Below are 15106 nucleotides of genomic sequence, written 5' to 3'. Positions count from 1 at the left end.
AATCCATCAATTTCTCATTAGAAAAACAGATAAGACCTGCTTGTCCCTCCGTCTCTTTAAATTCCAGACTTATTGTTTCTCATGCCTATTGTTACGATTATGCTAGTTTGATTATTGCATTACCCATAGTCGCCCATTTTACAAGATGCTTATCTTCTTGCTTCTGCAGATACTTTGGAGAAAAGGTCAGAGAAATCCTGACTGAGGAAGATTTCCAACTATACCGGTAACTTTAAAAAACTTTTTTTTTTTTTAAAGAAGTAGTAGTGTGTTCAGGGAATGGCCACTCAACATAAGCATAATTTTTATGCCTATTGTATTGATTTTGCAACAATTTGGTGTTCACTATGTGGCAATTGGTAGCATGTTCTATGTAGTTTGCAACACATACATTTGACATTTGTAAGTGCTCTGTATGCAGACACTAAGAGCAACTTGCTCAGACGATTGCAGATGAAACACGCGTGCACTGAGTATATCCTGTTGTATAGTGCTGGTGGGATTTGTATGGCAATGAGTTAAAAATATGCACATTGTTAAATGCGTTCAATTTGCAAAGCGTTAAATACTAGCTGGTGGTCAGTATCAGCAGAAGTTGACTGTAGTAGCTTGAAGGTGTTCAACGCAACTCTTGATCTGTCGGTGTTTTTAGCCACAAATATCTACCGACTGTTGATATTTATATTCTTAAAAGGCTTCTTTTTACCCACAAGCAAAAACTAAACCACACCAATCAGGTTTAACCCCTTAAGGACACATGACATGTGTGACATTTCATGATTCCCTTTTATTCCAGAAGTTTGGTCCTTAAAGGGACACTATAGTCACCTGAACAACTTTAGCTTAATGAAGCAGTTTTGGTGTATAGAACATGCCCCTGCAGCCTCACTGCTCAATCCTCTGCCATTTAGGAGTTAAATCAATTTGTTTATGAACCCTAGTCACACCTCCCTGCATGTGACTTGCACAGCCTTCCATAAACACTTCCTGTAAAGAGAGCCCTATTTAGGGTTTCTTTATTGCAATTTCTGTTTAAAGATTTTCTTATCCCCTGCTATGTTAATAGCTTGCTAGACCCTGCAAGAGCCTCCTGTATGTGATTAAAGTTCAATTTAGAGATTGAGATACAATTATTTAAGGTAAATTACATCTGTTTGAAAGTGAAACCAGTTTTTTTTTCATGCAGGCTCTGTCAATCATAGCCAGGGGAGGTGTGGCTAGGGCTGCAAAAACAGAAACAAAGTGATTTAACTACTAAATGACAGTGAATTGAGCAGTGAAATTGGAGGGGAATGATCTATACACTAAAACTGCTTTATTTAGCTAAAGTAATTTAGGTGACTATAGTGTTCCTTTAAGGGGTTAAAGGACCACTATAGGCACCCAGACCACTTCAGCTCAATTAAGTGGTCTGGGTGCCAGGTCCCCCTAGTTTTAACCCTGCAGCTGAAAACATAGCTGGATTAAGGTAATTGGCTGACCCCTTAAGCCCAGCTGGGGGGGAGGGGGGGGGAGGGGGGGGGAGGAGCTTTAAGGCAGGGTTTGTGTTCCTGGCACTATAGGATCCCTTTAATAGTTTTCTATGTGTAAAGCTACTCAATGCCTGACCCCTTTAGTCCTGCAATGTAAATCATTGCAGTTTTAGAGAAACTATAGATGGAACTACAGTGTAAGGAATACAACTTTGTAATCCTTACACTATAGAAATCCCATTAAAATGATACGGTTGGGATGAGGTGATCTGGGTGCCTATAGTGTCCCTAATTCCCGAAAAACATGTGCTAATGTGTTTTAAAAAAATCTAGTTTCCCCTTTTCCTTTCCGCTTAATTTTTTTTTTTTTCCGCTCCTTTCTTTTGGTCACTCTGTTCCTCTAATTATACTTGGAACTAACTTTAGCTTCACACCTGCCCTCTGAAAATTTCTGCAAGCTTCTCAATAATGTTTGGCTGCAGTACCTGCGATAAGTTACCACCTGGCACCGCATTTAACACCGCAAAGTTACTTGTCATGTAATATGCAGTAAAGTACCCAGTATACTGTCCATATCACTCACTCACTTTTTTTTTCTTTTCAACAAAATATTGAGAATGTTATTTACAGCATGGAATCTTTGCTGAACATGATAACTTTATGTAGAGTTAGCATTTGATCATACTCATATCTGTCTTTATTGGACTAGATCTACCATGCCTTCATTCTGTTTGAAAGATGACCTCTTTTATATAGCCATTGCTCATTCTTTTTTTATTTTGTATTATATTTTGTTGATTTCATTCATGTAAATTGTTTTTCCTCTTATTATTATAATTGCTCATTATTTTGTGAACTTCTCCTGGAGATGCTTCTTGATGTCATTCAACCCTGGCTGATGTGATGATTTGATGTTTTCTTGTGCTACTTGACACCCAACTGTCACCCCGCCGGTCCTCAATGCCTTTTGATAGTCTCAGAAATCATTTGATACTCTCAACTGCAGTTTAATAGACGTAGAAGATGGCATTTGAGAGCCTTATTGCTGTCTTTATATTTTCTTTTTAGCTGCTTTTTATAAATCTCTTCCTTCATTGAGTGTAAGCTTATGTAGAATTAATTTTAGTATAAGGGCCAATTTCTATACAATTCTTTAATTGTATCTATTATTTAATTTTGAATTCCTCTGCAATTCATATCTCTCTAAAAAAATATGGAATATATACAGGGCTCATATTTCCCTCCTGCCACTAGCCATTGGCTAGTGAAAATATAACTCTGGCAACCAGAAATTTATACTAATGAGTATGCCACGGACCAACCAGGTATTTTTTTATTTTTTTTAATTCTTTATTTTCTTTGTGCAATGATGAGACAGGCATGGTATCAGACCACAATAATAAGATCTTGTGTGACATTCATATAAGAACATTGGTAAGATGGATTTATGCACAGTATTTTATGTTAATTAATTATTCGTTTATTCGGAATATGTCAGCGTGGGGTGAGCATATGCATGTTGCAATGTCAGCTGACTTTGGAGTATGCAAGGCTTTATGTGTAATACACCCTGTACGCTTAGAGCCACAAGGTGAAGTGTGTTGTTTGTGCTGTGCGAGTGACGCTTAAGTCCCTCACACTGCAGGTGTGTCTAAGGGGCCGTCTGTGTCTGTGAGGCGTCGTACTCTTATGGTATGCGTCGCGCACAAGGTGTACCGCTTGGTATTTGGTATGTGTCCTGAACTTGAGCTTTGGCATGGCTAGTAAGAGCCGTGGATTATCTCCAGAGCTCATGGCTCGTGATTGGGTCAACTTATGGCTTCGGTGGGGTATGTACGGTGCCAGGGGCTAACATACCGGTTATGTGAGGCTATTCACGTCCTCTAACCCAGGAAGACACGGGGGGGGGGTATACTTAGGAGCGCTTGTGAGAGCGTAAGGCTCCTGCGCGGTTGGATTAGCCCCCTGTTGTGGAGCCGCTAGTTATGTAGAGTGGGGGTCGTCAGGTCAGCGGGTATGTCGGTCAAAAGGTCAACTTTATACATGGAATTTGGGAAAGGAGAATTAAATGCTGAACATTAACACTTTATAACAGGATAACATTAAATGTCCTTGCGGTGTTCCAGTCATCCAGACCCATCTCTGGTGCCGTCGCCTCCTCTGGGGGTGAAAGGAATTATTCGTTCTGGGTCCCAGGTTTGTGGGGTAGATGGAGCGGCCAGGGTCAGGGTCTGCGGCGGTAGTCCCACTGCCTGGAGGAAGGAGTGGGACTCCTCCGGTGAGGTGAGTTTCACCGCTGCGCCATTCTTGGTGACTGTTAGTGCCCTAGGGAAGGACCACCTGTATTCAATTCCCGCCTCCCTAAGCCGAGATGTCACCATGCTCAAGGATTTTCTCCATTGTAGCGTGCTTCGCGTTAAGTCGTGGAAGAAGGTAAGTTGTGCTGCCTCGAACTTGAGCGGGGTTTTCCCTTTCAGTGCATTCATAAGTCGTTGTTTGTCCGACAGGGAGTGACACCTGATGATTACATCTCGAGGAGCGGAGGAGGGAGCCTGCTTGGATTTGGCTATGCGGAAGCAGCCATCAATGTCTGTCCTTTTGGCCTGAGTGTGCGGCAAGATTGTGGTAATCAGCCGTCGGATGTATTGTGGCAGTTCGGCCGTGTCAGTGGAGTCCGGGATGCCCCTGATTTTAATGTTAGCACAACGGCTGCGGTCCTCAGCGAGGTCGGCTCTCATGAGGAGTGCAGACTGAGCGGACTGTACGTTCTGCAGGGATTCCCTGAGTCCTGTCACCTCATGTCTTAAGTCTGCAATATCCTCTTCTGATGCCCGTGTGCGTGCTGTTACCGCTTGGACTTCTGTCCTGATGAGATCCAGGTCGGCATTTGATGATTGTCTCAGTTCTCGCAGGAGGTTTAATATGTCCTGCTTGGTGGCCGGTGCAAGTGCATTTCTCTCCGCTTCCTGCTCTACTAGGGACACAGTAATAGCATGAGTCGGTGCCCCGTTGTGTTCTGTGCTTGTGTCTCCGAGATCCGCGCCTGTAGCTTCGCGGGCCGCCATCTTGGAGGTCGAGGAGCGCTGAAGCATGGTGCCGATGTCGCGGGTGTTTTGGCTCTCACCCGTCTGTGGTTTTTGAGACCGGCGTCCCATATCATTCGTGAGGTGGGTGCTGTTCGCTTGTAATGTCGGGTCGGCTCCCGTGTCGCTAGTTGTCAGCTCCGGTATCAGGGATGCGGCTGTAAAGGCACGGAGGTCGAGGTAGGCCCGGGTGCCTTTCCTCGTTTTTCTACCCTTGTTCGTGTACTGGAAAGGCATCAGCTTGGTGCCCGCAGTTTAGGGGTAGTTTTTTAAAGGTCTCTGGCTTGGATGGCACTGCGGGGCCGTCGATTATAGGGGATTTGACGCTTTTGTTTAGGAGCTCTACAGAAGTGCGTCCATACTGCTTGGCTGTCAAGCTCCGCCCCATGTTAGTGTCATCTTAATGCTATAGGGTACAAATACATTTTAGGCTACTAGGAACTTCCAACTTTGTGACCCTATTGGGGAAGGTCCTTTCCTGTTCCAGTATGACTGTGCCCCTTTGCACAAAGGGAGGTCCATGAAGACATGGTTTATCGAGTTTGGTGTGGAAGAACTCAAGTGGCCTGAACAGAGCCCAGATCTTAATCCCACTGAATATCTTTGGGAATAAATTGGATTTTAAACCTTGTCCACATACCTTTTGGCTATACACTGATCAGCTACAGCATTGAAACCACCTACCAAATATAGCGTAGGACCCCTCATGCTGCCAAAATATCTCTGATAGATTAAGGCATGGACCTCTGAACGTGTCCCGTGGTATCTGGCACTAAGACATTAGCAGCAGGTCCTATTAAGTACTACAAGTTGAGAGGTGGGGCCTTCACGGAACATATTTCTAGCTCCAGCACATCCCATAGATGCCAAATTGGATTGAGACCACCAGAATTTGGAGGCCAAGGCAATACATTTAAAGGACCACTCTAGTGCCAGGAAAACATACTCGTTTTCCTGGTACTAGAGTGCCCTGAGGGTGCCCCCACCCTCAGGGTCCCCCTCCCGCCCGGCTCTGGAAAGGGGAAAAGGGGTAAAACGTACCTTTTTCCAGTGCTGGGCGGGGAGCTCTCCTCCTCCTCTCCGCCCCGTCGGCTGAATGCGCACGCGCGGCAAGAGCTGCGTGCGCATTCAGCTGGTCGCATAGGAAAGCATTTACAATGCTTTCCTATGGACGCTTGCGTGCTCTCACTGTGATTTTCACAGTGAGAATCACGCAAGCGCCTCTAGCGGCTGTCAATGAGACAGCCACTAGAGGATTAGGGGGAAGGCTTAACCCTATTATAAACATAGCAGTTTCTCTGAAACTGCTATGTTTATAAAAAAAATGGGTTAACCCTAGCAGGACCTGGCACCCAGACCACTTCATTAAGCTGAAGTGGTCTGGGTGCCTAGAGTGGTACTTTAATTCTTTGTCTTGTTCTTCAAAACATTTCTGAACAATTTGTACAGTGTGACAGGGTACATTATTCTGCAGAAAGAGACTACTGCCATTCTTCCCATAGTACATCCTACTGCCATCTCTTCCCCAGGTAAACGATGCACACTCACCCGGCCATTTACTTGATTTAATGAGACGTCATTCTTCAGACCAGGCAACCTCCTTCAATTGCTCCATGGTCCAGTTCTGACGCTCACATACCAATGGAACAGCGATTAACATGGGCTCTCTGACTGTTCTGTGGCTACTCAGCTTGCAATACGCAGTGTGCTCTGACACCTTTTTATCATTGAAAGCACTAGGTTTTTGAGCTACAGTAGCTCTTCAGTGGGATTGGACCAGATGGGCTAGCCTTCACTCCCAATGTGCATCAATGAGCCTTGAACGCCCATGACTCTGACGCTGGTTCACCAGCTGTCCTTCCTTGCTAACCACTGCATACCAGGAACACCCCACAAGACTTGCCGTTTTGGAGATCCTCTGACCCAGTCAACTAGCCATCACTCACATCTCTTCACTTGCCCGTTTATCCTGCTTCAACACATACATTTCAGGAACTGACTGTTTACTTGCCGCCTAATATATCCCACCCATTGACAGGTTCCATTGTAACATTATTATCAATGTTATTTACTTCACCTGTCAGTGTTTTTAATGTTGTGGCTGATCAGTGTATAGTGTGTATACATATATATGTATATAATGTAATACCCAGAAGGTCAGCTGAGTTTCACAGGAAATTCCCAAACATTGGTTGCTCAAATGTTGCCCATCATTTATAAAAACTAAAGGTAAGCTGATCATTTGTAACAAAAAAATGAATATATAGATATATATATATCTGTGTGTGTATATATATATATATACATATGTAGTGTAGATTGGATTAGCCGTATTAGTTCAGTAGACAAGATGCCAGTATGCAATGATACCTTTTTTTTATTGGACTAACTGATGGAGTTTGACACTTAAAACAACTGATGTTATATGCAGCTATATACTTGCATGCCCTGCTCTGCTGTTTTCTTGTTTGTTTGTTTTTCTTTCTTTTTTCTTTTTAACCCCTTCACGACGGGTGACGGACGAGGTCCGTCATCCAGGGGATACCCTTAACGACGGATGACGGACCTCGTCCGTCACGCGGTAAAATTAACCCCAGATCGCCGCAATCGCGGCGATCGTGGGGTTAATGGTGCTCCGGTCTGCCTCTGTATTAGAGGCAGACCGGGAGCACCGGATCGGGCTGTCCCAGCACATGTGCCCGCTCTGACAGCATGTCTGAGCGGGCACATGTGCTCTGCATACTCACCTCCGCCTCCCTGCACTTCCGGGTTCAGTGTGAAGTGCAGGGAGACGGATCTTCAGTGATCCTGCCCCCTGGTGTGTAAAAAAAAAAGTTAAATTAAAATCCCACCCCCCTTTACCCATATTAATAAAAAATTAACCCCTTCCCTGCCAATTGATCACTGACTACAGTGATCAATTGGCAGGGATTACATTTTAATATGATCTGATTTTTTTTTTTTAACCCCTGAGGGTTAATTCTTTTTTTTTAACCCTCAGGGGTTAAATTTATTTTATTAATTAATTTAAATATTTTAAAATTATAAATTTAGCTAGCTGGGGAGGGTGGAAGTTAGTGGGGAATTGGGGGATTTAGTGTTAGGCTAACTAGGGGTTAACGTTAAAAAAAGTTTTAAAATAAGCTTTAAAAAGTTAAAAAATTAAGTTAAAAAAAAGTTTTAATAACGTTTAAGTAAAAAAAAAAAAAAAAAATAAACCCTTTACCCAGTCCAAATAAAAATTAACCCCTTCCCTGCCAGTCTATCACTGCCTACAGTGATCAAAATACAGATCACGGTATTATACTGTGATCTAATTTTTTTTTTAACCCCTGACGATTAACTTTTATTTATTTTTTAACCCTCAGGGGTTAAATTAATTTAATTAACTAATTTCAATATTGTATAATTAAATATTTTGCTAGCTGGGGTGGGTGGGAGTTATGGAAAATGGGGAATTTACTGTTAGTGCTGCTTACTGCTAGTTAGGGGTTAACGGTAAAAGAAAAAGCTTAGAAAAATGTTAAATCTGTAAAAAAAAGTTTTACGAAAGTTTAGGAAACTTTAAAAAAATGAATAAGCAAAACAAAAGTTAAAAAAATAGTTTTAAAAAGTAAAAAAAGTTTTAAAAAGTTAAAAAATTAATTTAATAACGCTCATTACCACTACACCTGGTACAAGCTAGCGGAAAAATGATGCCACGCTAAGGTTCAAAATATGCCTTTTGAAATACCCTGGGATGTCTTCTTTAAGAAATGGTATGGCTTTATGGGGTATTTGGATTATATAGCCTGGTAAAATACTCTAAAATGGGACATGGGCACAGCGTAAAAATTTAAAGTTTGAAAAAAAATGGAATGGCTGTGTCCCAAATGTGCCCCTCCGATGTCCACATATACCTGGCAAAGGTACATACGGGGGTATTTTTGTACTCAGCCGACATAGCTGAGCAACATATAAAGTATTATAGAGTGGTGGTACACATAAGGTTTGCAAAATATACTGTGCAAACTCACTTTGTGTGTCAAAAAGGCAGAAAAAACGCTTATTACCACTACACCTGGTACAAGCAAGCGGAAAAATGATCCCACACTAAGGTTCAAAATATGCCTTTTGAAATACCCTGGGATGTCTTCTTTAAGAAATGGTATGCCTTTGTGGGGTAGTTTGAATTATATAGCCTGGTAAAATACTCTAAAATGGGACATGGGCACAGCGTAAAAATTTAAAGTTTGAAAAAAACTGGAATGGCTATGTCCCAAATGTGCCCCACTGATGTCCACATATACCTGGCAAAGGTACATACGGGGGTATTTTTGTACTCAGCTGACATAGCTGAGCAACATATGAAGTATTATACAGTCGTAGCACACATAAGGTTTGCAAAATATACTGTGCAAACTCACTTTGTGTGTCAAAAAGGCAGAAAAAACGCTTATTACCACTACACCTGGTACAAGCTAGCGGAAAAATTATACCACGCTAAGGTTCAAAATATGCCTTTTGAAATACCCTGGGGTGTCTACTTTAAGAAATGGTAGGCCTTTGTGGGGTAGTTTGAATTTAAAACTTACGAATATGCTTGGAAATTGCACATAGGCCCAGCGTCAAAATTCAAAGTTCTGTAAAAACTGATATGGCTTGGTCTCCAATATGCCACTGTAGCTTCACAAAATAGTGCCAAAGACATTCATTGGGGGTGTCTTTTTACTCAGAAGACTTAGCTGACCATAATTTGGAGGTTTTGAACTTAGTGGCACATATGAAATATACAAAATGCCCAGCAAAAATGCAATCCGTATGTCAAAAAATGCACAAAATTGTTTTTTACCACATACTTTGGCATATATTGGTGAAAAAATGGGGGCATGCTAAGGCACAAAATGCACCTTATGATATACCCTGGAGTGTCTACTTTTACAAATGGTAGGCCTTTGTGGTTTTTTTTGAACAGTCAAACTGTTATAATACCCCAAATGGAAGCATAGGCTCATTAAATCCGTCTCTCAAAATTCTACTGTGAATACTGAAAAGGACAGGTCTCCTGTATGGCACTGTAGCTTCACGAAATAGTGCCATAGACATACAATGGGGGTGTCCTTTTACTCAGAAGACTTAGCTGAGCATAATTTGGGGGGTTTGAACTTAGTGGCACATATGAAATATACAAAATGCCCAGCAAAAATTCAATCCGTATGTAAAAAATGCCCAAAATAATTTTTTACCACATACTTTGGCATGTAATGGTAAAAAAATGGGGGCATGTTAAGGCACAATATGCACCTTATGAGATACCGTGGAGTGTCTACTTTTACAAATGGTAGGCCTTTGTGGGGGTTTTTGAACAGTCAAACTGTTATAATACCCCAAATGGAAGCATAGGCTCATTAAATCCGTCTCTCAAAATTCTACTGTGAATACTGAAAAGGACAGGTCTCCTATATGGCACTGTAGCTTCACGAAATAGTGCCAAAGACATACAATGGGGGTACCGTTGTACTCAGCAGAAGTAACTGAACACATAATAAAACTTTGTACAGGAATAGCACACACCAACTTTACAAAATACACATGAGAAGTTCTTTGTTATACGTTTGTGTGCGAAAACCCCCAAAAAACACAATTTTACTCCAATATTTAGCAGAGGTTGGCGGTAAAATGGCTACGTAGAAAGTGTCAAAACAACCTTAGGTAAATAGCCTGTGATGTCTACTTTATATAAATATATACTTTTGTGTGGCAATTTTGTTTTATTTTATGGCTATTAGGCTTACAAGACAAACATACCAAATTCTAAAATCGCTCCACATTAAAATTGTATTTTACTCCTTGTGCTTTGTGACCTGTAACTACCAAAAAAACCTGAAAATCCCAGACACATTATATATTCTGTAAATCAGAACAAATAAATTAATTTATTTTTAATTACTTTCCTTAACCTGCACTAATTATGAACACATTATGATTGCAAAAACTGTAAAAAAAAACAATATTTTTCATTTTTTTTGCATTTTTCTGTATTTTTTTTATAATAAGTAAGCATTTATATATATATATGTTATATCAAATTAAAGCCCTTTCTGTCCTTTAAAAAACAGTATATAATATGTGTCGGTGCAATAAATGAGAGAGATGCAAATTGCAGTTGAACGCAAACAGCAAGAAAATGCAAAAATTGCTTGTGTCATTAAGCGTAAGTCAAGCTTCTGAAGCTCTGTCCTTAAGGGGTTAACCAGCTTATTGACTCTCGTTTGTTTATTTACTTCTGGTTATTCTCAGCCAACCTGCACCTCTTACTTTCAGGCACATCTTGTCTTTGAAATATTATGTTGGTCAAATAAAAAAGGTATCATTGCACACTGCAATACTCTGGTATTTTGGCATCCTATATATATATATATATATATATATATATATATATATATATATATTATTAATTTGAGCTGTAATGCACAAAATGCTGTGCAGTTTTTAAAATTAGTTGATAAATATTAGATCTGTTATAACAATTATATTAAGAACTGTTATTTAGAAGACTCCAAGCATGTCCAGTGTCACAAAAAACCCATAAGATTTGAATTTGCTATGATTTTATGTACAACTGTGTACTTGTTTGGATAAGTCAGACCCACATAAAATGTGTTTTATTGCAATCTTTCATTACCCTTTATTGATATTGTGACGAATGGGAATGACCGGGGTCAGATTTCTGTCGGTAACGTCTATCATACTTGAAGGGAGCGACAGTAGCTTATATTAAAGGGCCTGAAAACCAACAGATGTCACTAGGGCACATTATGAGATGATATACTGTATAGGATCTGCAGGTCACCTCTGCTGTCTGCCTCTTACTTGCATTAAAGGACCACTATAGTGCCAGGAAAACATACTCATTTTCCTGGCACCATAGTGCCCTGAGGGTGCCCCCACCCTCAGGGACCCCCTCCCGCCGGGCTCTGGGGGGAGGAAAGGGTTAAAACTTACCTTTCTCCAGCGCCGGGCGGGGAGCTCTTCTCCTCCGATCCTCCTCCTCTCCTCCCATTCGGCTGAATGCGCACGCGCGGCAAGAGCTGAGCGCGCATTCAGCCGGTCTCATAGGAAAGCATTATCAATGCTTTCCTATGGACGCTTGCGTGCTCTCACTGTGATTTTCACAGTGAGAATCACGCAAGCGCCTCTAGCGGCTGTCAGTGAGACAGCCACTAGAGGTTTTGAGGGCTGGATTAACCCATTTATAAACATAGCAGTTTCTCTGAAACTGCTATGTTTATAAAAAAATGGGTTAACCCTAGCTGGACCTAGCACCCAGACCACTTCATTATGCTGAAGTGGTCTGGGTGCCTAGAGTGGTCCTTTAAGTCAGCAGCACGACTTGCAATGGCTGTCTTTAATGGGACATGAAATTAGGAAAATTGCACATCTTGGCTAATTAGGCTATAAAATCTCAGTTTCATTATATTTGTAAAACAGTAGCATATTATGTAGCACAGTGCTTTCTGAATAACCTCTTAAACTATCTGGTTCTAGTGTAATAGTGTCTGTAACTTTAGCTGTTCATGTGGTTTTGTTTTGTAGCTATTTGTAGATGTTTTGTTTAACAGAGATACTAACTAACCCATCCAGCAGCTGTCACTCTCTACAAAAGGGAAAATTTAACAACTTTATAACCTGGTTCTAACTGTATATGATATTATATAAAGGATTATGTCATGGTAAGAGTGGGTGATTAGAGATGCAATGCACTTTCTAATTCTAGAAAATGTCATTTTGTCTACAGATGTGGACAGATTAAAGGGATATCCTAAGCACCAAACCTATTTAGCTTTAGGCACTGTAACTGTCCATTCCATTAAGTTGGTTATAGTATCTGGAGTGCCTTGTCTCTGTCCTTCCATTCATCGTTAAACAATTTTTAATGTTTAATTGCTAAACATGAGTGTTCAGCATCCCATCCTCTCTGTGCTACGTGGGCTAATTAGGAAACATTAGTCTGAGCAGCAGTGTGGGTGGCTGTGATTGGCTAAGAGTGTCAGCTGATTGCTCTACCCTTCTGGTATGAATTGGTATGGGTAGAAGGAAATGTGAAATCTCTGCCTTTATAAAGACCTTCAAAAGGGGATGGATGGGCTGTTTTACATTTGAAAATGGAAGTTGCAGGTTTTGAACATTGACTTCATAGGGGAAGATTGATGGTAAAACCACTGACTTGTAGAAAGTCTGATAAAGGAGGGTTAGTAGTTGATAGAGGAAGTAAAAAGCCTTCATGTCACAATATTACCAGCCCTACATGCAGAACTGGACTGAAGGCAAAACCAGATACAGATAACAGCATGAGGAACAGGCTAAAAGCAGAGTAAAAAAAGGCATGCTGAGTTTGAGGATTACAGAGTTAACAATAGTCGGAAACTAGCCAGGATCAGAATGCGAAATAGAACAATGAAATATAACGCACTATTGGATGGCGACAAGGAAACCACATCAGGGCAAAGCACAAAGTGCAGAGATGGTCCAAATAGCACCAGAAACTGTCTGATTAACCAGCATGATTGCTGCAATGCCAAAAAGATAAGAGGGCGACATTAAACAAATGACACATGCAACTGTGCGTCAAAATTGACTCATGGACCTCGAGTCCCATTAAATAATGTGACTACCAGCATTAGACATGACGTAGGAATGACACAGGTTGCTGGAATGCGTAGCACACACAGAAAGCGTAGTCCTAACAGGTATCGGGACAATTCTGTTTTTGATATATCAGGTTCTATTTTCTTAGCAGAGTAAATGTTTACGTTGGTTAATGAATGGGAATTTCTCCAATGAAGTCTATGGAAAAATTGCTATTCAGTAAGCAGAGTAAACGCTGCTAAGAGAATCCAGCCCATTTTATACAATACGTAATGTTTAGATGTTTGCAGGTTTAATACAATTTATAAAACAAATTACAAGAATGAAGAAAGAGCAGTGTTATGCAGACAATGTTTATGAATTGAAGTGGGTGGTCCACCATGTCAAAAGGGGCAGAATAGTAAAAAACAGAGCAGGATTATGAAGTTACGACCTTTTGGTTGTAACTGTTATTTTAATCGTTTTTAATTTACCCTCTCCCACATCTCGTGAGAATTGTTTCAATGTATGTACAATACTTTTAGGAATGTGTTTCCATCTCCTATTCCCCCTGCGTGTGAGACCCTATAACATTACAACCTTATTGTCTGTATTTTTTTTTGACAATCTTTCGTTTCACGTGTTACATATAAATTGAGGAGCGCAGATACAAGATAACAGTATCAATAGGCATTGTACAATAGTATATCTCCAATGTCTGTAGGCAAATATTAACAGTCAAACCGTTAGAAGATATAAAAATAAACTAGGAGTGTTAGGTCGGGTGAAATCGATAAGTTCGTAAGATGCATAATCATACATAGGATTGTTGGCAGAAGCATAAGCATAGATTATCACACATGGAATCGCCCCGACGTTCCCCCCAACCCCCCACGGATCAGGCTGCACCCCCCCAGGCTGATGAGGCGCTAGAACACCCACCTATGTGTTCCAGCCCTGGGCCCTGAAGTAATATCTTTGCATCCTGTCCATCACATTTCTGTACCCAGGGTGCAGGTATGGTTTAGTTTTTTGGTTGAACGTCGGGTCATGTAGTTAATCCAAGGGGTCCACATTTGCAGGTAGCATTCCGTACTTCCCTTCAGGGATGCTGTGAGCATTTCCATCTCGCGTATCTCTTCAACCTTGTCCATCCACTGTTTGAGAGTGTGTACCTTGGTGGAGCGCCATCTGACCGGGATTATAAGTTTGACTGCTTTTAGAAGGTGCCTGGTAACGATTTCTTATACCTTGATATAGGCATTGTGGTGTGTTGGAGTAGCATCTGTAGCGACTGAAATTGGATATCTGAGTCTAGTATGTCTTTTATTTTTGCGTGGATGTCAGTCCAGAAAGGGGTTATTTTGTTGCAGGACCACCAGATATGGAGATCCGAACCCACCTGTTCCTCACATCCCCAGCAGGTCTCAGGGGCCTCAGGCAGCATATGATGTATTCTCTCAGGCGTTCTATACCATCCAATAAACAATTTGTAGTTGAGTTCCTGTTGTTTGGAGCAAATGTAGCCCTGGTGTGTCAATATGTGAATTTTCATCCACTAAGAGTCGGAAGTATTTTTCTTTTTTTTAATTATGCTTAATTTTGCTCATTTTTATTTGCTAAACAGAATAATATAAGTGAACATTTTGCTCTACTGAGTGCCCCGATGCATCAATGACCTTTCATATTGCGAAACGCAACAATGTTTATTTATTTATTTTTTTAAATAAGACACAATCAGTTATTAAAATTGTTGCAGCAGAGTCTATATCTTTAATCTTTCAATTGGTTTTCGGTATTAAACTGTTGCAGAAACTTGTGACACTATCCGGCAGGTCTGCAATAGGATGTGAAAATAAAAGTTCCATCTAAGTATTGTATTTTTGAAGTGTCCAGTAAAAGGAATCTTTAGAACAACCAACTGTGCAATTTGCATACAAATAA

The 15106-nt window shown here is 40.8% G+C and overlaps 1 protein-coding gene across 1 annotated transcript in view; it reads left to right on the top strand.

The window, feature by feature from the left end:
• The window catches only part of OGFOD3 (2-oxoglutarate and iron dependent oxygenase domain containing 3), a 129548-nt gene that overhangs the window by 52064 nt on the left and 62378 nt on the right, over positions 1-15106 (top strand). The window contains exon 6 of the mRNA XM_063456016.1: positions 170-226. Coding sequence (XP_063312086.1) covers positions 170-226 — 57 coding nt within the window. The remainder of the gene's footprint in view (positions 1-169; positions 227-15106) is intronic.

Source organism: Pelobates fuscus, chromosome 5, assembly GCF_036172605.1.
Source record: "Pelobates fuscus isolate aPelFus1 chromosome 5, aPelFus1.pri, whole genome shotgun sequence".
In the NCBI taxonomy this organism is placed as follows: domain Eukaryota; kingdom Metazoa; phylum Chordata; class Amphibia; order Anura; family Pelobatidae; genus Pelobates; species Pelobates fuscus.
Note: the sequence above shows the minus strand (reverse complement) of the source record. Positions and strands in the feature narration are given on the sequence as shown.